At 53.1% G+C, this 24,724-nt stretch overlaps 1 protein-coding gene across 1 annotated transcript; it reads right to left on the bottom strand.

Annotated features, from left to right (window-relative positions):
• Window positions 1–2,406: 2,406 nt before the first annotated feature.
• Window positions 2,407–24,512, bottom strand: ATP6V1B1 (ATPase H+ transporting V1 subunit B1). The gene is made up of 14 exons (XM_036263063.1): window positions 24,326–24,512; window positions 17,325–17,380; window positions 9,537–9,635; window positions 9,242–9,335; window positions 8,589–8,666; window positions 7,585–7,724; window positions 6,549–6,650; window positions 5,874–5,971; window positions 4,767–4,890; window positions 4,446–4,596; window positions 4,117–4,199; window positions 3,007–3,111; window positions 2,667–2,796; window positions 2,407–2,570 (listed from the first exon to the last, which is right to left on the bottom strand). Exons 1-14 carry the CDS (start codon window positions 24,441–24,443, stop codon window positions 2,407–2,409), a joined length of 1,542 nt encoding a protein of 513 aa, XP_036118956.1. The 5' UTR covers window positions 24,444–24,512.
• Window positions 24,513–24,724: the final 212 nt, after the last annotated feature.

The raw sequence follows: 24,724 nt of genomic DNA, 5'->3' as shown, positions 1-24,724 counted from the left end.
AGTAATTTGCTATTATTACAATATCACCAGCACTGGATATTATGATTTTAAATAAATGTTTACTGATTTGGTAGTAGCAATGGTGTTCTAATTTGACTCTTTGATTACCAGCAAAGGTTAAACAATTGGTTAGCAGTGTTTTTCTCTTCTGGGAGTAATCTGTTTAGCACTATATAATTGTTCTTTGAGGGTCTTAATGTATCTCTTGTTGATTTGTAAAACTTGTTAACATAATAATGCTTTATAAATTTTTGTTGTCAATGTTTTCCTCAGTTTGCCTTTTAACTTTTTGTTGTTGTTGTTAATCCTCACCCAAGGATATTTTTTTCATTGATTTTTTTTAGACAGAGTAGGAGAGAGGGAGGGAGGAAGAGAGGTAGAGAGAGAGACATTGATGGCCATTGGTTGCCTCCTGAACTACCCTGACCAGGCTGGGAATGGAACCACAACCCAGGTACATGCCCTAAACTGGGAATCAAACCCGAGACTCTTTGGTTGGGCTGACGTTCTAACTGTTGAGCCAAACTGGCCAGGGCTGTCTTTTAACTTTTTATAATATACAGTAGTCAATCAGTGTTGCTTGAATCAGTGTTGTTACTGAACTCTATATATTCTCACCCCGTCTCAGTTAAAAATGGGAAAAAAACCTAAGTAGATAGACATTTCTCCAAAGAAGATATCTAAATGGCCAATAAGCACTTGAAAAAAAGCTCAAAATTAATCAGAAGGGAAATGAAAATCAAAATCATACTGAGATATTTTACACCCACTAGGATGGCTATAATAAAAAAACACAGATAATAAGTATTGTTGAGGATGTAGAGAAATTGGAATGTAAAATGGTATAGCTACTTTGGAAGTGGATTTGTAGTCTGGCAGTCCTTCAAAACGTTACACATAAAGTCACCATCTGACACCCACTTATTTCACTCCTAGGTATATACCCACCAGAAATGAAAACATGTCCACATACAAACTTGTACACGAGCATTCACAGCAGCATTATTTATAAAGGCCAAAAGTGGGAACAACCACATGTCCATAAACTGATAAATGGATAAGCAAAAGGTGGTATATCCATGCTGTGGAATATTATTTGGCAATAAAAAGAAATGAAGTACTGATGCATGCTACAACGTGGATGAACCTTGAAAGTATGCTAAGTGAAAGAAACCAGTAACAAAAGACCACATATTGTATTATCCCATTTATAGGAAATGTTCAGAATAGGCGAAGCCTAGGGCTGGGGAAGGGGCAGAAGAGGGGTTTGAGGGGTGATGGTTGGCAGTGCAGGGTTTCTTACTGAGGCAATGAACTGTTCTAAGATTGCTTGTGGTGATGGCCGCCCAACTCTGAATATACTAGAAGATGTTGAATTGTATAGTTATAAATAGGTAAATTGTAGGGTATGTAAATTATATCTCAATAAAACTGTTATTAAATAAAAGCAACCCTGTGCCTTGTGGACACCCAAGAGCTTCCCCGGATGGCTGTGAATTGTCGTGGGGATGGAACTTTTATGCTCAGGGCCTCCTGTGGTGTCAGTTCTTGATCGAAGAATTCTGGCTGGTTCCACAACACATTGACCCAGAAATGGGACTTGGCCCTTTGCTGGAGTTTCTTCTTTGCCCACTCTGCCTCTTAGGACGTGTTCATGACTTCACTATAGATGGGGCAGAGGAGACAGGAGGGATGGCATTACAGAGGGCTGGCAGCTTTCAAAGCAACATCCAGTATCCTGGGTTTTAGGATGCTCTCTACCACCCCATGCCCCATGTCCCTCAGGCTCTCTCTCTAGCAACTCTCCTCTATTTCGGTCCTGAATACACCAAATTCCTCCCTAGCATCTCTCAGACAGAACTGATTAGACTCAGACAAATCTTTTGTGGCCTATATTACCTTTACATGGCCCCTGAGCTCATTTTCCACCCTCAAAATTTACCAAGATATTTCTTCCAAAGAGGAGTTCTGTTGTCAATTGTTAAGACATTAATGTGGTGGGGTTTTTGTTGTTTTTGTTTTTCTAAGTGGAAAGGATAGTTTAGTGAACCTCATGTACCCATCATCCCCAGCTTTAACAATTATCAATGTTTTGCCAATCTTGTTTTCAAATAAGATAAACTCTTTATCTCAATTACTTCTCATCTGGGGGGGGGGGGGCTTTTAAAATGAAAACACAAATGCTCCTATCAGAACAAGAGATTGAATACAGGCTTGACAGTCTGTTCTTTCTGAGCGCCAGGAAGCCAGGGAGAGGCACGGAGCATGCGGGCCCCCCAGAGCCGGCGGGGGCTGAGGGCGGGCGCATAAGCAGTTGGCTCAGGTGTGTGGAACCATGGAGGATGGGGAGGGGTGCGTGGACATGACGCGGCGGGCAGGGGTCCCAGGACCGTGTTGCGGGCGGGACTAGAATGCAGTGTCGGCGGTGGTGTCCTGTGGCGCCCCCTCGCGGGAGTAGAATTCATCCACCACACTCTGCGGGATGCGCTTCAGCATCTCCTTGGGGAAGATGCGCAACAGCTTCCAGCCCAGGTCCAGCGACTCAAACACCGAGCGGTTCTCATAGGGGCCTAGGGACAGAGCATGAGTGTCAGGTGTGTGTGTGTGTGTGGGGGGGTGCTGCCTGAACGCCCCCTACACGCCTCACCGCCCCCTACGCGCCTCACCCTGGTTGATGAAATTCTTTTCGAACTTCTGCAGGAATTCCAGGTAGAGCAGGTCCTCGGAAGTGAGCGCCTCTTCCCCCACCACTGCCTTCATGGCCTGTACGTCCTTCCCGATGGCGTAGCAGGCATACTGGGAGGGGGCAGAGTGGGTAGATGGTCACCGCAGGCTTGTCACCTGAGCCTGATGGCCCCCAGTATGGCTGTGTCGGGGGAACCACTTTGCGGGGGGGGGGGGGAGGAGAGATTTTGCCAGGAAAAAAGCTCGTGGTCTAGATAAATCTCAGACCTTCAGCATCTGATACCAGCTTCCCCACCAGCGCCTGGGCCCGCTCCTTCTTACCAGCTGGTTAGAGACATCTCCATGGTCCTTTCTTGTCATGCCCTCACCTATGGCAGACTTCATCAGTCTCGACAAGGAAGGGAGCACATTGATGGGGGGGTAGATCTGGGGGTGGCAGAAGGCAGGGTTCAAATTTCCTTCCCACACTGCGTGTTCCACCCCACCCCCACCCCTGAGGTTTCAGGGGTCTTCATTCATCCAATAGCGAAGTGAGTCACAACCTCTCTCCTTTATCTCTCACAAAGTCTAGGGCTTGGGTGTGTAGGTGTCTACATGTGTAGGGGGAGATGACATGATATCAGTTAATGAAAGCCTCGCTATTTCAAAACTTTTGATTGTTGGACAAAACTAGGTTGACACTTAGGTTAATAGCTACCTGCTAAGCAGAGGAGAAGTCGTGGGGGTTGCCTTTAACCTCGGATGGGACAGACACGTTTTCTAACCCACTGGCACGCTAGTCACCATCTACTCATGTCTGTTACCCATTGTTGTTTTCAAATCCTCACCTGACGATACTTTTCCATGTGTCTTCAGATGGAGTGGGAAGGAGAGCGAGAGACAGAGATAAAGACAAAGACAGAGAGAAACATCGATGTGAGAGAGACACATCGATTGGTTGCTTCCTGCATGAGGACCGAACTGCAACCAAGGTACATGCCCTTGACCAGAATCGAACCCGAGACTCTTTGGTTCGCAGGCTCTAACCAGTGAGCAAAACTGACCAGGGCCGTTACCCACTGTTTTCTGTTCATCAGAGCAAGTTACTGGAAAGGGAAGAGAGATGATATTTCTTTAATATCTACTACCTAGTTAATGCCTTCTGTATGCCACCTTATTTTATCCTCCAAAATGCAACTATGTGATAAGCATTATTATTCCCATTTTAGAGAAGAGGAAACCTAGAATCAGAGAGGTGAAACTATTTTCTCACATTTCCATAGCCAGGTAGGCTGGATTCTGCCCAGACCTTTGTTCTGCCTGTGAGCCACACAGTCTTCCTGGGGGGTTATCTCCTGTTTGGGGGAGCCTTGCTTGGCCACTCCTAATTCACAGACACAGAAAGCACAGGGTAGTGGAGAGAGCAGAAAGAGGATGGAGAGGGAACAGTACCTGTCTGTTATGAAGCTGTCTGTCCACATAGATCTGTCCCTCTGTGATGAAGCCCGTCAGGTCTGGGATCGGGTGGGTGATATCTACAAGGAGATTTGCTGGCCTCAGTGTAGCTGGGGCCCAGGTCTCCAACCACTCAGGGCCATCTGGGTTCTTTTCCCACCATGGGAGTGATAGGGGTAGATGGAGGCAAGGAAAGGACAGTATCTGCCCTGATGGAGGAACAGAGCTATTGCACATCTATGCAAAGAAGTACAGGTCCTTTAAGTGTCAGGGTCGGAAGGGAGGTCGGGGGGCTGTGGAGAGCAGTGGGCAGTGAGGAGGCTCACCATCATTGGGCATGGTGAGGATGGGGATCTGAGTGATGGATCCGCCCCGGCCCAGCACCCGGCCTGCCCGTTCGTAGATGGTGGCCAGGTCTGTGTACATGTATCCAGGGAAGCCTCGGCGCCCAGGCACCTCCTCTCTGGCAGCTGACACCTGCAACATTGTCAGCAGTGGGGGAAGACGGGGGGTGAGAGGCTGAGACAAGGAATGGTGAATGGGAGGCTCAGTGACGATGAGAAACGAACTGGGAGAAGGCCTAGGGTGGGGTGAGCTCGGGGGTGCAGGGACTGGGATGAACCCAACACCCCTCACCAGCCACTCACCTCCCGCAAGGCCTCGGCGTAGGAACTCATGTCAGTCAGTATGACCAGCACGTGCTTCTCACACTGGTAGGCGAGGAATTCAGCTGCGGTCAGGGCCAGGCGAGGGGTGATAATCCTCTCAATCCTGGAGACACAGTCAGTGGTTAGGATGCCTGTGCTCTGTTTAGCTGCAGTGCTGAGTGGAAAGGGATCTGGGAAGCTGGGACGGCACAGCAGCAGAGGAGTGGATGTGATGAGCTCGTGCCCCAGCCCCAGGGCAGGGCGCTGGTTCCTGGGAGTGGGCACCCAGCCAGGCCCACACTCTCCTCCTGCGGTTTAAGGTAAGAAGGAAACAGAGGCTGGGGCAGACGGGGAGTTGGGTGAGAGTGAGCCAGGCAGGACCAGGAGCGTGTGGTGAGGATGGCAGCGCCCCGTTTCTGTGAGGGACTCCGGCATATCAGAGGGAGGTTCGGGGCTTCTGCTGTAGCGCCCTCTTTCCCGGGCACGCTCACTCTAGTCCCCGGATTCTTTCCTTGCTGGTCCTCTCACTGTCCCCAGCACGCTTAGTGAGCGCGGTCTGCCCGGCCGCCCCTGCCACTGCGCCTTCCCGAGTCCCTGCGCTCTGTGCCTGCGGGTTTCTGCTTGTGATGTCATCACGGCCTCCAGAATCCTGTTACTTAATTTTTGGGGTACTCCCAATATCCAGGACGGTTTATTAGAATTGTTTCTTATCCCGTCCACTTGACCCCCAGATCTAAACTCATATTTTCTGAACTTTAAATAGCAGTTTTCCCAAACAAATGGTTTAGGGAAATATCCCATCAGTGGTGACTTCGTGGAAGTGACTCAAGGATGAGGAGCCCTGACTTGGGGGTGGTTGGACGCAGGTGGTGGGGCAGCAGAGGGACTGCAGGCAGCAGGCAGGGTGGTGGTCCGGCTCCCTGTCTCTTTGTGGGTTATTCTGACCCTTTATCACCCTCAGTTTCCCCATCTGCACAACAAGGGGTTGTCCTCCCAGCCCTGGCCATGGCTGTGGCTCTGGGGATTCCCTGAGCCCCGGTCCTCTGGGTCTCGGAAGGGGACAGGCCTGCTGCCTGAGGGCAGCATGGGCACCCGGAGAGGACTCACGTGGGGTCGTTGGCCAAGTTCAGGAAGAGGCAGACGTTCCCCATGCTGCCGTTCTGCTCAAAGTCGGACTTGAAGAACCTGGCTGTCTCCATGTTCACCTGGACACACAACAGGGAGGCTGGGGGCGGGGTCCTGTGGCCTGAGGACAGGGGCCCGGGCCCCTCCTACCTCTCTCACTGTCTAAGAGTCACTGGGGTGACCCTGGGGCTTGAGAGAGCAGAGCGAGTTCGCTGCCCAGTCTTGGGTAGGGCCTCCTCACCCCCCAAGGAGAGAGTCAGACCTGTCCAGGCTGAGCTCTGCCCAGGGCCATCCCGCCCCTCCCTGGGCCAGCGCTTCCCATGACCTTCCTGCCCACCCCCACACCTTGGGCCTTGTATCTGCCTCCCAAAGCTGTCTTGGCTCCTCAAATTCCCTAGTCTCCCCTCCTCCAGGCCACCCTGGGCTCATCTTATAGCTGCTATGGCCTTCGGGGTGCCTTGAGGGACACACTGCCCTAGTCGCTGAGCCCACCACACCCCTTCAGTCATGCTCTTGCCTCTCCTGCCAGACAGGCCCAGACTCTGACATCTTCTCAAGGAGAAGGACTGTGCCTCCCCCATCAGATCAGACCATGCTCGGGGCCAAGGGAGACCAGGCTGCCCATCCACAGCTAGCAACCGGGCCAGCGCCTCTTACCCCCATGGCTGCAAAGACGATGGCAAAGTTGTCGTCGTGATAATCCAGCACGGCCTTGGACTTCTTCACTAGCCCAGCCTGGCGGCAGATCTGGGCCGCAATCTGGGGTGGACGGGTTAGGAAGAAGACGTCAGAGCCTTCCGCACAGGGTGCCATCGAGGAGGATGGACAGGGCAGTCTCCAGTCTGTCCTGCCAGGGCCCTCAGTGGAGGGACCCACAAGGGTGAGAGGGCTACCCCAGGCCCTGCAGCCTTCCTCACGGGAGAGCCTGCCCTGTTCTGCAGCTACTAAGGGGCGAAGGGAGGGTGCCTGTCAGGAGCGGGTGGAGTAACAGTTCCAAAGAGCGAGGGCCTCGGCACAGGTTTGGGGAAGCTTGGCTTTCAGAACCCCGGCTGGGGTGTATCTGGGCACAGGAGTGCCGGAGTGCCGGGCTCAGTGTGTGGAGTTGGCAGCCACACAGATCAGAACATGCATGTGGAGGTGGAGGACAGGGATGCTTATGCCCTCTGGTCACTCAGACCATTTCGAGGGCACATCCAGGAGTGGTCAGGTGGGGGGTGGTCAGGGAGGAACATCTGGAAACCTTGTCACTCTAACTGCTCTGAGAGGAACAGGGCTCTTCACTCATGGTGGCAGATGTGGGGCAGGAACTGCCCAGGGAGACCTCGGATGGCCATGGGGCTGTCATGATAGGGGCACACTTAGTGCAGGAAGTAAAGCCCATGACACGGACCAGCGGACCAGCGGGTACAGCTGACGGCTGAGCATGACTGTCAGCACTGGGGCCACCCACAGGCTTTCTCGTGAGCGGGTGAGTGCCCCACTCAGTTGGGCAGAGGTGGAGGACAATGAGGAGGTCCCGTGCAGCCCTGAGTCCCTGAGTCGCCAGAGGACAGTCGCCAGTCTGGGTGCTGATGACCCCAGCTCGGCTGACCCCTGCCTACTCCACAGAGAAGGCCCTCCCCGCTCACCCGCCAGCCCGGCCTCTGCTCTGTCCCTTGCCCTTGATGGCGCCAGAGGCTCCCACAGGCTTTACCTCATTGTGGGGGAGCCCAGCTGCTGAGAAGATGGGGATCTTCTGCCCACGGGCAATGCTGTTCATGACGTCGATGGGAGAGATGCCCGTCTGGATCATCTCCTCCGGGTAGATGCGGTCATAGGGGTTGATGGGCTGGCCTGGGAGATGGCGGCCACAGACCTGTGCTCAAGGGTCCCGGTCCTTCCCCGGCCTCCCCCTGCTCCGGGGTGGCGCTGTGTACAGAACTCACCGCATGACGGAAGTGGGCTTTCGCCGCACCACCTAACACGGCAGCCCTGGCCACGTGTGGCTACTGAGTATGTGAAATGTGGTTTCGAAATGACACTTTACTTCATTTGAATGAATTTGTGTTTAAGTAGCCGCAGGTCCAGTGCCCCCTGGGACAGCGCTGCCCTCGGGGGGGGGGGGGGAGCGCAGGCCCAGGGCCCTGCAGTCGGGGCCAAGGCCCTCAACACTTACAGGTGCTGTGCAGGTGAGGATGAGCCGCCTCCCGTGTGAGTGGATGTGTGTCTGTGCTCTGCCTCCGACTTGCTGTGTGACCTTGAGCCAGCCAAGGATCTCCATGGGCTTCCAACCCATCCTCAGTAACTGACGCGTAGGGTTGGAGGACTCAGGACAGCCTGCCTTTGAATGGGTGAGTCTGGGAGGGGCTGTGTCTGGTGTGCAGCTACCTGATCCAGCCCTCATGGTGGGGCAGGGAACTGGGCAGCAGGAGGTGATGGGGCACATGTGGGACCCTGCTCAATGATGATGGCCCTTCACAGGAACTGGACATGGAGTGCTGGTAGCAGTATTTCAGGCTCTGTGGCTCTCTGGGGACAGAGGCCTTTGCTACTCTCCTATCACATGTGATTGGCTGTTAGTCTGATCAGCCCTGGAGGTGAGCCCTGGCTGGTGTTTGGTGTAGAACTTACAAGGCCAAGGTGGCGGAGGTGATACGGGGTGGGAAAGGTGGTTGAGGGCTGGACCCCGAAAACCATCCAGAGCCTCTGGTCACTCACCATTGATATCCAGGAAGTCCTCTGCCATGACCATTGGTCCCTTGTCGATGGGTTTGCCAGAACCATTGAAAACCCGACCTGGGGGGCAGCAGGGAGTGTTGAAGAATGCTCAGGGCCAGCCCTGCGTCTCTCATTGCTGCTAACCCCACACCACGACCAGCTTCACCTGCCTCCACATCCCGCAGGCCCTGTATCCCCTTCCCCTTAGCACTCAGCTCCCCCAGAGAGCTAGCTACACGGCCATCTCCTTGGGAGACTTCCTTTCTTTCCTGGAAGCCTTTATAAGCAAGGCCTTGGCCTGGAGCAACTACTCCGATAGGGTGCTTTGGGGCTGGAGGGAGGGGGGGGCCAGGCACAGCAGACATGGGAGGAAGTTGGAGATGTGCAGGCTGACCCCAGATAGACGGCCACCTACTGTGCCTCTAGTTTACTGCGGCTGCCTTCCCCTTTATCGAACACCTGCTGCATGTCAGGCCCTGACCTGGGGGGTGAAGGTCAAAGAGAGAAGAAGACAGAACCCCTGATCTCAGAGTTACCAGGTGAGGCACACATGTAAACAGGTGGTGGCAATGCAGTGTGCTAAATGCTTGGTCAATACATTGGATGGCAGAACAGAGGAGCACACCCTCCCTTGTCCCACCCCCACCCCTCACCCAGCATGTCCTCCGACACTGGAGATCGTAGGATGTCCCCTGTGAATTCGCAGGTGGTCTTCCGAGCGTCAATCCCAGAAGTCCCTTCAAACACCTATGGGACAAGAGGTTAGTGACTCTATAAGGGGCTTGCTGGAGAGAACAGGGCCTCTATTCTCCCATTTGTGCCCAGCTCTGGGCAAGGTGTCCTCAGGGAAAAGGACATTTCTTTCCTTTTGAGCTTATCAGATGATGTGGGGACTTTGTGGGTTTATTCATTTATTCAGCCAGCCAACATCTCATTGACACCACTTACCTGAACAATTGCCTTGGTCCCAGACACCTCAAGCACTTGCCCACTCCTCTGAGTCCCATCGGGGAGGGTGAAGTTGACGATCTCAGCATACTGGGCGAACTGGCAGGAAGGGAGAGTAGCCCAGAACACTGAGACCAGAGGCGAAGTACTGTCCCCTTCTCATCCCTCCTTGATTCAGTCCCAAGCTTCTATCTCCCCTCTGGTGCTCACTCTTGGAAATAAACTTGAGGGGCTATGCAGAGGCAAGTTTGAATTCTTTTCAGGGGGCAGTATACCTGAATGGGTAGGAGCACCAACTTGAGAGTTGGAAGACCAGAGTTAGAACTGAAGCTTTGATGCTTAGAAGTTGTGTGACCTTTGGAAGTTACATAATGTCTCTGAGCTTTAGTTTTCTCATCTTTAAAATGAGGATAGTAATAATAATACCTACTTCACAGGGCTGCTATGGGGAGAAAAGGAGATAATATATGTAAAGTAATTAACTGGTACCAAGTACCTTGTAACAGCTCAATAAAATTTAGTAGCTCTTATGGCTGCTTAGGTCTCTTGGCTGGCACAGTGGCTCCTGCCCCTGGGACTCATGGTGAACACACGCCGCATACTCCGGGGGCCAGGTTCCCAGTCTTTACCTGTTTCTAGAGGAGGCTATGGGCTGGGTTGGGAAAGCAGACCCTCCACACTGACACTGGCCCTCAACTCTCATCAGCACCGGAGAGCTCAGTCCTGTACCTGCCCTTTCTTCCCAAGGGAAACGCCGGACAGAATGTGCAGCATCGTCCAGGCTCCCTCACCTTGCTTCCCGGGTGGCTGAACTTCAGGGATTAAGTCATAATCTTAATCCCATAAAAATAAATGGTAAAAAGACAACACCCCTCCCCACAGTTTCTAATATTCTGGAAAATCAAAGTGCTTTTCTAAATACTTCTTGAATGTTAGAGGAAATAAAACTGAAATGACATGAAGTAGAAAAGACTAAAAGGCATAGCCTCATGCCAACACCCACAGAACGCATCAAGCTGCCCATGTTTTCTGATCATAATCAAAGGTAGAAATCAATAACAAGAGACAGAAAAACTTCATACATTTGGAAGTTTAAAAGCATTCCAAATATACAACTTATCAGAATTAGAAAACGTTTAGTACTAGACAATAATGAAAACCTATAATCAACATACTTGTGCTGCATGCAAAGCGTTATGCTTATATAATAAAAGGTTGAGAAAACTTAAAAGAAAAAAGAACAGCCTTAAAACTCCAAGAAAGTATAAAAAAGAATAAAAGGGCAGAAATCATTAACACAGAAAACAAACATACAATAGAGAAGATCAGCAAAGCCAACTGGTTCTTTGAAAGCCTAATGCAATAGACAGATCTCTGGCAACATCGATTTAAAAAAAGAGAAAAGTCATGAGTAAATAAACAAATAATTGTTGGAATAAAAAAGTCAAAAGTAGCTATACTGATAATACTAAAAAAGATAATAAAATGAATTATGAACAACTTTATGCAATATATTTCAGAACTTAGATGAAATGAATAAAGTCCTAGCAAAATTCAACTCAAACCAAAACCAATTAAAAACAAAATGGAAAATCAGAATATTCCTATAACCCTTAAAATAGTAAATAAATAGCCTGGCCGGTGTGGCTCAGTGGTTGAACATCGTCCCATGCACCCAACCGGTTGCAGGTTCGATTCCCGGTCAGGGCACATGCCCAGGTTATGGGCTTGATCCCCAGTAGGGGGCATGTAGGAAGCAGCTGATCGATGTTTCTTTGTCATCAATGTCTCTCTCTGTCCCTTCTTCTCTCTCTAAAATCAATAAAAACATTTTTTTAAATAAAAAGATAGTAAATAAATAGTTAAAAATCTTTCCACGAAGAAAACAGTAGTCCAGGTCATTTTACCAGAGAGTTCTAACAATGAAGGTACAAATAGTTTGAAATTTATTCAAGCTTTTTAAAAGACTGAAAGAAAAGATATGGCCTTTAATTCATTTTATGAGGCTAGCATAACTTTGATGCTAAAATAATAATTGTGGAAAAATTATAGGCAATCTCACTCATGGATATATGTACAAAAATCCTAAACAAAATTTTAGCAAACCAGATTCAGCAATGTATAGAAAGGACCAAGTTACAAGCAAACCAAATAATAAAAGAAAAACATTTAAAAACAAAATGACGATAATAATAAAAACTAAGTTGGAATTATTCCAGGAATTCAAGGTTAGTCTAATATTAGAAAGTCTGTTTATGCAATTTCCTACCTACAATTATAAACAAGAGACAAGAACAGAAGTCAGGGAGGTTGAAGAGGGTTAAAGGGGGTCAAACACACAGTGATGAAAGGAAACTAAACTTTGGGTGGTGAGCACACAACGCAATATACCGATGATGTATTGTAGAATTGTGCACTTGAGATTTATGTAATGCTTTTAACAAATGTTACCCCAATACATTAAATTTTTTAAGAAGACAAGAACAAAACCACTCTATGAAAACAGAGAATAAAAGGGAAATTCCTTAACCCCAAAAAGTATCCCAAAAAAACCTATCGAAAATATTATACTCAGTGATATAATGTATAAAACATTCCATTTAAAGTCAGAAGCAAGACGCCAATGCCTGCTTTCATCATCTTGTTCAGCAAACAGTGGAGGAACTGGACAAAGTAATAGATGAACAGAAAATAAAGATTAGAAAGAAAAAAAACTACAAAATGAAAAACTCCACAAATCACCTAAACCAATAAAGAGCACAACCCTGAAAAAACTATAGACCGATTCCTTACAGAGATGCAGAAATTATAAATTGTTATTCAGTAAATCAATCAGTGCATTAAATAAATAACAAGTATGAACCGCAAAGGGTTTATTTCAAGAACATAAGCCTAGAACAAACACCATTAGGGAACTGTCAACAATTGACAATGTAGTTCATAATAATAGGGAGTTTGTTAACATAAATGAAAAGAAAACCTCCATAGGCTTGTGTTAGTAAGGTGTTTGATAAAGTTCAGTAGCTGTTTCTAATACAATTTTATGTAAAACAGGAGCGAAGGCAACTCAAACACTAAACTATTCACCAAAACCAACATCAACATCCTGGTAAATGCTGAAATGGTAAACCCATTTTCATTTCTAGTAAAATCTGTAACACAGAGATGCCTGTATTGCCATTGTTACTTAATTTTGTTTTGGAAATTTTAGTTTATACAGTAAGACAAAAAATAAATAAAAAACGATACCAAAAACATAAATGGAGAATGTTCTATTAAAAAAAAAGTGGTGAGGGGGGGAGCCTATATTCTTCAAAAATGTCATAGAAAGTCTCTCTGGAAATGTTCCAGATTATAAGAAGACTAAACAGATAAGATGATTACATGCAATACCAATAGCAAAAGACATACTTTCCTTTAGTTGCACATGATATTATGTATCTAGAAAACCCCAAGCATCTCATTTAAAACAAAAACAAAAACAACAGCCCTGGCTGGTGCGGCTTAATGGTTAGAGTATTGGCCCGCCTACTGAAGGGTCGAGGGTTCGATTCCTGGTCAAAGGCATGTACCTGGATGTTTGTCTCTCTCTCTCATTCTCGCTCTTCCCTTTCCTCCCTTACACTCTCTCTAAAAAATCAATGAAAAAAAAATTCTTCAGTGAGGATCAACAACAACAAAAACAAACAAAAAACAAAATTACCCTTGGCTTAATAAAAGAATTTAGGCTGTATACAAAATAAATATATAAAAATTAAACTATTTTTCTTCCTATTATAGCAATAAAAAGAAAAGGAAATGAAGAAAAAATTCCATCCACAATAGGGTCAAAACCCATAAAATATTGGAAATAAATTTAATAAGAAAATAATACAATCTTACAGAAGGACATAAAACAAGCCCTGAACAAATGAAAACCAACATTGTTTTTCAAGACAGAATGACTTACCATCATAAAAATAAAAATTCTTTCAAGAGTATATAAATGAAATACATTCCTGATGGATTATTGTTCCTCCTGGAACTTAAAATGATCTTAAAATTCATATAAATGGCCCGGCTGGTGTGGCTCAGTGGTTGAGCATCGACCCATGCACCCAGAGGTCGCCAGTTCAATTCCTGGTCAGGGCACATGCCCAGGTTGTGGGCCCGATCCCCGGGGGAGGGGCATGCAGGAGGTGGCTAGCCAACGTTCTCTCTCATCAATGTTTCTCTCTCTCCCTCTCTCTCTGAAATCAATAAAGAAAAAATATTTTAAAAATTAAAATGTAATAAAAATTTGGAACATGTTCAAGTGGTAATTCACCATCATTACTATCATTATATCCCCTGCTCTCCACAAACTAGTGACCTTAATGGCCAGGGAAGAGGGGTAGATGGATCAATTTGCCAACCGGGCACCCCTGGGGGGTCAAACCTGAGACAGTAGGGTTTGCAGCTCTGATAGTCATTGAGGAAAGCTCTGGCTTCGGTCCTCCTCGTCCTGTGAAGAAGGTGCCTGGAAGGCGACCGATTCTCCTCCAAATGACCCCTCAGACCCTTTGGAGTAGGGGTTCTGGGGGAGGAGGCTCAGCCCAAGGGGAATGCTCAGAGGTCGGCGGAGCTGTAACTCCCAGCCGCCTTTGGCTTCTCGACCACAAGAGGGAGCCCGAGAGCAAGAACTGCGTGGCCTGGGAAACAAGTTAAAGGAAGAATCCTGGCTCTATTCCCTCCGCCGCTGGGCCGGGCCTCCCCATAAGTGGCCACTGGACTCACTGTCTGCGGAGCGGATGGGGGGCTGCTAACCTCAGGGGGAAAATTGCTGGACAGAGCACAGGCCTGAGTGGGCGCCCCAGAAATCAGACAATGGGCCCAACAGAAACCAGGCAGCAAGATGATAAAAAGCTGTCCTTGCCCTGACCAGCAGTTGGAGCGTCGGCCTGTGGACCAGAGTCCTGGGTTCGGTTCCTGCTAGGAGCAAGTACCAAAAAAAAGCCATCTTTTTGTTCCTGAAAAATGAAATCAGAGAAAATGAACGCAGAGAGATTCCAGTGAAACGGTAGGAAGAACTGCCAGAAGCATCACACCCCAGCCGGAAGGTGTAGTCTGGGATCCTTTAGGAAGAGAATGCCAGACTCTGTGCTCCTGAGTTGGGTGTTCGTTTGTAGGGAGGGGTGGTAACAGCCACTTAGAGCAGTGAGTTCGGGGGGAGAATTCCAGTGCGCAACAATGACCTTTAAACCAAAGAAGCCCCGTTTCCCAGCCACGTACTGAGCAAACCGGATTCTCTCAATGCTTGCTGTTGGTTACCAAGAGCATCGTAAGGAGTGGGGCCACCCATCTCTGCTGGGGCCTCCACTGAGTTGTCAACCAGCCCTTGCTCAAGCACAGGGGAGCTGGCAGAAACTTGCACCTCACAAAATCAGATGAAACTGTGGAAGCTACCTCCAGAAAAACGCACAGGCACACGAATTAATACCTTCAAAGTTTTGCATAAAATTCCAAGGCCCTTATTCCATGGGCTAAGAACCTCTGATCTACGCAAAATTCTTCCCCCAATATTTTTCCTTTTGGGGATGGAAGCAGGAAGTTAATTGCCCGTGTGAGTCAATGCGGACGGAAGGTGGCGCCATAGAGTAGCAATTGTGGCATTTCGCCCAAACAACCGAGAACAGGGAAAGGGGTGTAGAACAGTGAGGAGAGTGCATTGAGGTGCCTTCTGAATATATGAGACTAAAACCACTGATTCCTTTCCCTTCCCTTGTAAACCCAAGGTTCTCCGGGTGTCTCCATCACCCAGGCATTCTGTTCTGCACGAGTTCCAGATGCACGTGATCATCATAGAACATAGGCCTAGGCATCTATTTCCAGTTTCCCAGTCCAGCCCCATTTTACAGTTGAGAAAATGGGTGTCTGCAGAGGTCCTGGCTCCGTATGGCACTGGGTCCTGCAGACTGACAAGTTAATAGGGAGTGTGGTGGAGGTGGGCAAGGGGCAGGAGATGGCACTAACTGTTTAATCACTTCTGCACCCAGGCAGAGCTGTTGCTAGTTGCTCTCGAGGAGGAACACTCATTATACGTTTATCTGATTTGATCCTCACAACAGCACTATGATCGTTCGATAGATGAGGAAACTGGGATTTACAATCCTGGATAGATGGTTCTCACACTCCAGGGAGCATCAGAGCACCTGAAAGTCTTTTAACACAGACTTCTGGGCCTCACAGCCAGAGTTTCTGATTCTGTCCATTGGAGTGGAGCCCAAGAGTCTGTGTTTCTAGCAAGTTCCCAGATGGCGCTGATGGGGCTGATCTGGGATTGACAGGCGCGGGCGGAAAGGGTGCGCTGGGGCTGGGAATAAAGTCAAGAAGCCGAGTCAGACTGTGTGACCCAGGTGCCCACACAGCGACTCCACCCACTTCCTCCCAGGGCGTCCCCCACCTTAGGGGGTCAAACAGCAATGTCCACTGAATGTGGAATCTGTTTTCCAGAAATGTGTGGGTCTCATTTCTTTAATAAAGTTGGCTCAGGTTTTGACAGGTCCAGTTAGTCATGCTAACACTCATTTGTCTCATTCACTTACCCTTCCTTTGAACAAACTGAGCACCTGTGATGGGCGGGGTGTTCAGTGAAAGAGCAGTGTGGGGCTCTGGGAGCTCAGGACGAATAAAACACCATCCATGCCCAACAGGAGGGCACGTGGGGGGAGGGCAAGGAGGAGACAGTGGCCAGGTAGTGACGAAATGCCTCGATGGATGGGATGCTGACAAGGAGGCAACAGGCCAAGCTGAGAGGAGGCACAGGCTGGCTGCCCCGGGGCTGGGAGCGGCTTGCGGGAGAAGGTAAACTCTCTGCTCCCCCGGGGGTGAGTCAGATGGAGGCAGGGGGTGAAGGCAGTCAAGGAGGCAGAGGGAAAGGTCTGTGCAAAGGCCCTGAGGCATCAAATGGCAGCTACAGAGACAGTGTGGACTTCCCAGAGGAGAAGAGAGGGATGAGACACGAGCATGGAGAGGTGCGCAGGACCCCTATGGCAAAGGGCCTGCAGGAGGAAGGCACCAGGGAGGGAGGGGTCAGGGCTGCGGGGCTGCAGGGTGTTGGATGAGCGGGTGCCAGGCTGGGGCCCAGAGGCCATGGCCATAATAAGGTGGGGGGCCCTGACAGACTGGGAAGGGAGGAAGGGAGGAGCCATGTTCCCAGTTTGCTCAGCTTGGGGGTAGGAGGTTGGTGGGGTTCAACTGGTAGGTAGAAGGCCCACGTCATTGCAGGGCCCTTGATGCCTCAAGAATCCCCACCCACAGGACTCAAAATACTGCCAGTGTCTGCCATGGTCCCACAGTTCCAGGGGACACAAGTGCACATCCCACTTCCTTCTGCGAGGCCCACTTCGCTTCGCCCAAGCCGCTGGCTCCCAGGCTGAGACATTCCAAAGGCCTGAAAGCCACAAGCTCTGGAGAAAAGTCAGCGGGAGCGGTCTGCCGCCTCCTCCCCTTCCCTTCAGAAGAGCCATGAGAGTGGCAGGTGGGAGAATCCAGCTCTAAGGGAGTTGGACAGGCCATTCTGCTGATAAACAAAGAGGGGCCATAGCCTAGATGCTGCAGCTCACGGGTGATAGGAGCAGGTCCCCCAAGGGCCAGAGTGGGGCCCCCACTGAAAAGGCAGGCAGGGGAAACCTGGGGTGGCTGGGAGACAGCGGGGAAGGAAGAGGTGGGGGTGGATGACGGGGGCCATCTAGGGCAGGGCCAGTCCTGCACAGGGCTGGGGAGTCCTGGCATTTGGCTCTGTTGCCTGGGAAGAGGTGGAAGTCTTACCTTGACCTGGTCCAGCACCACCAGGGGCCCATTGACGCTGCACACAGTCCTGTAGGCTGGGGGAGGGGTGGATGGGTGAGGCTCTCACACCCAGACACACACACACACACACACACACACACACACACTCTCCGACTTTCCTTCCCTCCCTCTAAGCACCAAATCCATCCCCTCCCCAGCCTGGGCCGTCAGGGTCATTAGCTGTGACAGAACCAGCCACCATTGCTGTAAGGGTCATGCCCCTGCCTGCAGGGCCCCCGCTGCCTCGGACACCTGCAGGAGGCTGGGGGAGGGCTGGGGCCGGGGCAGAGGCCCCTCGGAGTCCTCCCCTCCCAAGCCAGGCAGAGGCCTTTCTCACCCGTGAGGCCGCTCCCGCTCTGGCCTCAGCCCCCACTCCCTGCTCTCTAACCACAGCGCTTTCCAAACGCTCTGGCCCCAGCGGTGCAGAGAACCCCCCCCCCCCCCCGGGACCACACTTCTCTCCACCGCCCCACTCTGAACTCTGTGTGTAGGGGTGCAGAAACCCAGCCAGCACCCCTGTCCTGCCATGAGGCCCTGCCAGGGAGGCCCCCAGCCTCCCTCGGCCCACTGGGTGCCTGGGGGGGAGGGGAGAAAGTGACAAGGAAGGAGAAAGTGGCCAATGTCCCAGTCCCAGTGGCTGCAGAACCACAAATGGGCGAATGAGCTCCGCTGACAGGGAGCCATTGGTTACACGTCAGAAAATGCTCCCTGAGTCGTGCTGGGGCCCCGAGTGGAAGCCATGCCCTGGCAGGGCCTAGGGGCTGGCTGAGGGGCCGGGGACCCTCCCTCACCCATACCCCTGGGATACCGTGGCCCCTCACTGGGGGAAAACCAATGAGACAGGGAAGTTGGCAGGGTAGGATGGGCAGGGTGTCTGTGAGGTCCCTGGGTCACTCACGGGCTGGAAGGACACCCCCGGGGAGAACGGTCCAACTGTCCTTTTAACAGGTGAGAAACACTGGACCTGGAAGGGTGGACAGCCTGGCCCAGGGTCACACAGTGTGCTTGTGGCAGAGGAGGGGCTGGGACCCTGTCGTTGCCCTTCTCCTCAGACCACATTGGCTGCCAGCCTGGCCCTCTGCTTGTAGGCCAGCGGGTGCCAATCCACCCCACACCAAGGGAAACCAACTGGCTCATGCCCTCCCAGGTGGTCGGACTCCTTATCGTTGTTGGATATAAGTTCCTTTTGTTAGAACTGGGGCTAGGAAGCCAGACTAGGCAAGGGTATTTTTGCACAGATCATCGAAAGGCTTTTCTGAGCTTAAAGACTATTAGGAAAACTTCAGAGCAGGAGGAGGGCACCAGGAGGTAAGACCTTCTTGGGCTTGGGCTCGGAGCAGGGGACTCCCTTACTTTCCTGCCCTCAAACTCCCCATCGGCTGAGCCATGCTTTTCCCGTGGAGGAGTGGCCACCTTCCATCCAGGCCAGACCTGGGGATGACTGCTCCCTGGTGCACGGGCCCGCACCTCCCCTCGGTGGTCTCCACGCAGCCACTCTGGCATCTCCCACGTAGAAAGCACCCCCTCAGCCCGCTTCTCCCAGCCAGCACCCCTTACTCTCCTCCTTTCCCCCTTCACCCGCCCCTCGCCCTCGCCCATCTGGCTGCGCTCCAGGCCACCTCTGGCTTGTGGGGTGCTACACCTGAAGGGGCCAGACCCTGGAAACACTGTCCCCTGCAGCTCTTGGGAGGTCTGCCCTTCCAACACCCCTCCTCTCCGGCTGCCCCGCAACCTATCTGGAGGACCTTTGGGTGTTGGAGGGCCTCAAGGCTGGGACCTGGCTCTGGACTTCTCTCTCCCTGCCCCGGGGACCTGGATTCCTGCCTTCCCTCAGGCATTCCTATCAGATGCCCTGTGGGTACTGGGCCAGGCAAACTCAGCTGGCAAATAAATCAGGGAGCCTCCAATAAAAAGAGGGGATGAGGGTAAGACCATGTAAGCACAGACTGAGTAGGTGCTACGAAGGAGCAGAGTGGGTGGGCGGGAGCGGTGGGGGCACTGGGTGCAGGAAGGGCCATTTGAGCTGAGGCTTCCAGCGGGTGGTCACCAGCCAGCCCCCAGAGGGCCGGCAGAGGGCACATCTGGCAGAGGTGAGCAGGTCCAGAGGTGAGAAAGAACCCTGTGCCTTTGGGGAACAGAAAGAAGGGCTGTGGCTGGCTCGCACAGGCTCCCTTCTGGGGTGCAGGAGGACAGCCCATGAGACATGAAGCTGGGATGCCAGCAGCGGTCACTGCCGAGTCCCACGCCTTGGAGGAATGTGGGCGTATGGTGGGCACCCAGGAAATATCCACTGGATGAATTACGGAAGGTGATACCTGGACCCACCAGTTCTTTCCACATCAGAACCCGTGTGAGCTTCCCCCCACCGCTCTCCCAGCCCCACGCCAGACCAGGGTCCTGTCACAGGCTCAGGGCTTGCTGCCTGGCTCCTGCCGCTGCCGTGAAGACAGAGGGTGGAAGGGATGAGAAAGGATGCGCAGAGCTAAGGGGGGGCATAGGAAGACCCCGACGAGGGGGCAGAGCAGGGCTGCGGCATCGCTTTCCCCACCAAGAAGATTTGCCAGGCAGCCGCAGCCCCGCTGGCCCGCCTGGACTCTGATAAAGTCTCTGGACCGCTGGAGCTGTGTGGAGCCGAGTGGACCGGAGAGCCCAGCAGCAGGAGGATGGAGAAGCAGGGAGGGGAATGGACGGGGAGAATACCAGAGAGAGCACCGGGGTGGGTGGACCTCGTCAGGAGGTGGGAGTGAGGGAGGGGGAAAGGTCCCAGGTCCAGAAAGCCCCAGGGGACCGTTTCCAGTTCTGCCAGGAAGACACGCCGTGCAGCTTCCTCCCTGTGTTCACAGCCGGCTCCCCACGTCACGGCTTCTGTCACTGTCATGAAATCCTCAGCAACCCTGACATCCCACAGCTCTACCTTAGGGTGGGGCGTCGGAGGAGTGGGGAAGTGGTGGGGTAGTGGCCAAAGAGGGGGTCTGCCACCCCATCCCAGTCCCGCAGGAGGAGGGCTGGTCTGGGGGAGCCCAGGGGCTGGGGCAGGTGCCTGCCCGCAGCAGAGCCAGGTCCCGGCTGCCAGCTTCCCAGCTCTGTGCCTCCCCAGCCCAGGCCACAGGGGCGACCCGCATGAGGTCTCTAAGTCCCTCGCCTGTCTCATTGCACCAGCCTGGTCTGTAAGCTGCCTCCCAGGCTGCTAACAGGCCCAGCGCCTGGCTCCAGGTGGGCCCCAAAGGTCGTTGCTGGATGAACAGGCTCCGCAGCCGCCCTTCACCGCAGATCACCAGCTACGTGGCTGCTTCTCTTCAGCATCGGGCTACTCAGACCCTGTAAGGCTTTGCCCTTGACTGCAGCCCTCTGGGTCCTCCCCGCTCTGAAGTCCCACAGTGCTCCAGGCTGGCACCCTGGGGCGCATCCTGTTCTCCAGCTTGTCTGTTCCTAGACATGATAGACTCTCTCTCCCCTCAAACTAGGGTGTCTCCCTGTCAGACTAGTCTGTCTTTTCTCAGTGGCCGTCTGGTTTGGACACTGTCGTTTGGTGGCTGGGCAATGATGATGTCCTTGACTGGCAGCCAGGCCTTTTGTTTGTACCCACCCCCAACTCTACCCATTGTGTCCACTGCACAGAGTGGCAAACTGAGGCCCAGGAAGTCAGCTGATCTCTCCAGGGCACACCACAGATCAGGACAGTAGCCTGTGGCACCCAAGGAAATGGCCACTGCCCCAGCCCCGGGACACCCCGTTGATCCTGAAGAAGTGAGGGCTGGGGTAGTACTAAGTCAGGGTGCTGAACCAGAAGACTTTGAGGGGCACTTCCTCAATAGGCCTTCCTGAGACTTTGCAGACTCTCCCTCCAGCTGCTCCGTGGCCCCTCTCCATTGTCCGAGCTGACACTTTGGGTTGCAGTTCTGGGCTGCAGGCCGCCGGAGCCCCTCCCTGACCCTGTCTCCCCACCGCCTTCCCTGTCAAAGGCTCAGCGGGGGCTCTGGCGGCGCACTAATTAGGGCGGCCCAGCCACACACCTGCAGCGCCCTGGGGGAGGGCTGAGGCAGGCGCCCTTGCGTGAGGCCAGGGTGGGGGCAAGCCCGGGGCAGCAGGTCCCTCACCTCCTGCCTGATCCCGCTGGAGGGATTAGGGAAGGGGCGGGACAGGGGCTGCAAGCTGAGGGTTCTTAGAATCAATCAATCAGCCCAAGATCCTGCGGGGGAACTCTCTCAGTATAACCTTCCTGGCCTTGCACTTGAGGAAACTGAGGCAGCCAGTGGAGTGGCACTCAATCCCCTGGCTCCATCCCTCCAGCCTGGCTGCCAGCCTGGCCATCATCACTTTTGCTCATGCTGTGGCCCTCACCCTCACCCTGCCAGCCTGGCAACTTCTGCCTCACAGACCAGGTAAAGCTCCATGCCCCCTCCTGCCCTGGGGGAGCACCTCTAGCTCTAAGGGTGGCAAAGGAGTCCCTCTCCCCTGGAGTGGGCATTGCTGGGGTTGACTTCCATCCCGACTTCACCCCACACCCTTCTTTCTGGCCCTCTCCCTCCATCTGCACTGCCTCAGGCCACCTCCTCCTCCAGGAAGCCTCCCGGGTTCATCCCACCCATTGGCCCAGTGAGCCCTGGGGCTGGGAGCCAGCTGCCCTCCTCCTAGGCTCTTTCGGTCTCTACACAAAAATTCTCCTGCCTGGAAGTGCTTAGAGCCCCTCCTCCCCCAGGCTAGACATGGGGTGGAGGAGGGCAGAGAGGGACACCGGGGTGGAGGAGGGCAGAGAGGGACACTGACAGGGGGTGGAGGAGGGCAGAGAGGGACACTGGGGTGGAGGAGGGCAGAGAGGGACACCGGGAGTCCATCCCGGCCTACAAGGAGGGCAGCAGCTCTGGATTGTGCACACGCCCCCAGGGAGAAAAGCCCTCAGGCACTGGAGAAGGAAAGGAGGGAGTTGGTGAAGATGCAGGAGAGCATGTGGGGAACCCTGCTGGCCCTGGGGGTGGGTGGCTGTCAAGGCTGGGCTGGGGCTGGCCCCGATATCCTGTGGGGATTCTGGGGACACGTGTGCTGCAGCAGTGCAGGCGGTGGCCTTTGTCATTGCAGTAACATCTTTAACACAACTGTGGAGGCTGAAGGGGCTCCCCCTACACTAACCCTTGCCTCTGGGTCAGCTGTGTGTGAACACGTTTGTCTGGGTGGGGGCCACATGGGGCAACACGCTTGTGAACCCGGGGTGGGGGGGACTTGCTGCCACCCCTGGGTCCCAGCCTGGGTCAAACTTGACCCAGGGCTTGTTGACTATAAATAAGGGACTGGTTGGCAGGGAACTGGCTGGGGACGGGGTGTAGTCTGCAGGGCTCCTGGGAGGGTACATTCCAGGGAGAAGGAGAGCAAAGCATGTAGGTCCAGACTCCAGACCCACAGCCCACTCAGGACCCTGGCAGCTCTCCTGCTCCCACAGGGAGGAGGGATGGCGGGGAGGATCTTGGGGGGGGGCATCGAGGGGACTGGACAAGACTCAGCCAACTCGTCTCAGGTCTCTGGTCCTGGGCTCTGGACCCAAGCGGGCTCAGTCATTGCATATTTCTGGGCCTTGGGGACCCCCTCTTTGCCCCAGGGACAGATCTGGGCCTTCGTCTTCCCTGCACCCCCACAGGGAGGGCTGGCAAGGCCTGTAGTGCCACCTTGGTCAACCTGACACCACTCCTGTTTCTCTGGAATCTGCTCCACCCCTCTGTGCCCGTGGGGCCTGAGGAGGAAGGAGGTGACCCCCCCCCACACACACACATACACCTCTTGCGGCCTTGGGGCTCCACCCCGAGTGCAGGCTCAGTCTCAGCTGCCCTCCCAGGTCGCTCTTCCTCCCTCCATTGGCCTGTGCAACAGGAGAGGGAGGGCGGGGTGGCTGAGCGGGCCAGCTTCTCCCGTGCACACCCTGGTAGCAGCCTCTGGCTCTGCTTAGCTAGTGCCGGCCAGGCCGGTTTACTCCAGTGGGCTGGCGGTCTGAGAACTCCCCACCCTGGCCAGGGAGAGTGACCTTGGACTAGGAGAGATGGCAGGGACAGAGGCTCCCTCTGGTCCTCAGGCCCTAGCGGGTTCTCTGCCCCAGACATCTGGACTTGGCCCAGCAGGACAGGCACCCGGGCCACTCCAGGGCCACACTCTCTGAAGCCTGCAAAGGTGCACTCCAGCACACACCTGATGCAAGGAGCTCAGCCCGTCCCCCACTGCACACACACAGGCATGTGACACCACCTGCCACACACTCACCATGTTCTCCCCAAGCATGCATGCTTGAGCACACATGCATTCACACACACCCTCGTCCTGAGTGTACAAGCCACACACAGTTTCTCCCTGTTTTCCTTTGTCCAAAAAGACAAATATACCCACATTTCCTCACTCTGATCATGCACACACTCAAGCTGTCACACACATTCACACATATCCTCACCCAAGTGAGGATGGGAACAGCACACCCAGGCACATGCTGTCCCCTGGTTATACACACAGACATGCTCCCCAGAACACACACACGGCACACACCGTGGGTACGACAGTGTCACATATTCCCCACCCGGAGGATGCACACAGATTGCATTGCTAGACATGCCCAGGGACACTTGAGCATACATTTCCTCATGCTGAGTGTTCACGCACCCCAAACACACATATCAGCATGCACACGCACACATGCACCAGACACACACTCTCAGGGCGGTCGGGAGCTCTCTCTGGACTGTGGGTCTCCATGCAGGATCAGAGAGATGACAGGGACGTTCCTGCAACTGCTCCCCTGCCCTCTCCTCTGGAGTAACCTGGGGGGACCCCCCTCTCTCCGTCTGCAGAGGTGGCCCCTTGTCCTGGCAGCCTATGGCATCATTCCACTGGACTTAATCCCCTGAAGGTCACCCCAGCTCTCTGGTCCCCCTCTCCCCCTGCCGCCACAAAGCAGTGCCTGAGGACCCAGCGGCCCACCCAACCTCACCCGTGGGGGTCATACTCACTGACACGGGGATGGGTAATGTAGTTCCGGGTGACCGCCTGCATGTGCTCGCGAGCTGCACCCATGTCGCAACCACTGCTGGGCAGCCCCCCAGGCCTACTGTCCACCTCCATGGCCATGGTGAGGTGTCTCGCTGGGAGCAGAGCACTGAGCCTTCTGACGCGGCTCCAACACTCCAGGTCCAGCTGGAGCTGACCAGCCTGCCCCTGCAGCTCTCCTCCCCTCCCTCCTCTCTCCCCCTAGTCAACTGTAAACAGGGAAACTTGGTTTTCTGGAGCAATTCCAGATCTGGGAGGTGCTTAGGCCACCTGAAGCAGGAGGATGGGGGAGGGGCGGGGCAGAGGAGCCTGGCTGGCTTCTCTCACCTCTGTTCCTCTACCCCAACCTGCAGCCGGTGTGA

This window comes from Molossus molossus, unplaced genomic scaffold (genome assembly GCF_014108415.1).
Source record: "Molossus molossus isolate mMolMol1 unplaced genomic scaffold, mMolMol1.p scaffold_m16_p_15, whole genome shotgun sequence".
Lineage (NCBI taxonomy): Eukaryota > Metazoa > Chordata > Mammalia > Chiroptera > Molossidae > Molossus > Molossus molossus.
The sequence above is the reverse complement of the archived record's forward strand: the minus strand, read 5'-3'. Positions and strand labels throughout refer to the sequence as shown.

What these genes read in the sequence shown, in the direction of transcription:
- ATP6V1B1 (XM_036263063.1), bottom strand. Translation starts at nt 24,443, where the DNA reads ATGGCCATGGAGGTGGACAGTAGGCCTGGGGGGCTGCCCAGCAGTGGT. An exon ending in AACTTGGCCAACGACCCCAC is followed by an intron (nt 4,891 to 5,873) that starts GTGAGTCCTCTC and finishes CTGTGTCTCCAG; the next exon opens with GATTGAGAGGATTATCACCC. An exon ending in GACAGCTTCATAACAGACAG is followed by an intron (nt 3,112 to 4,116) that starts GTACTGTTCCCT and finishes TGCCACCCCCAG; the next exon opens with ATCTACCCCCCCATCAATGT.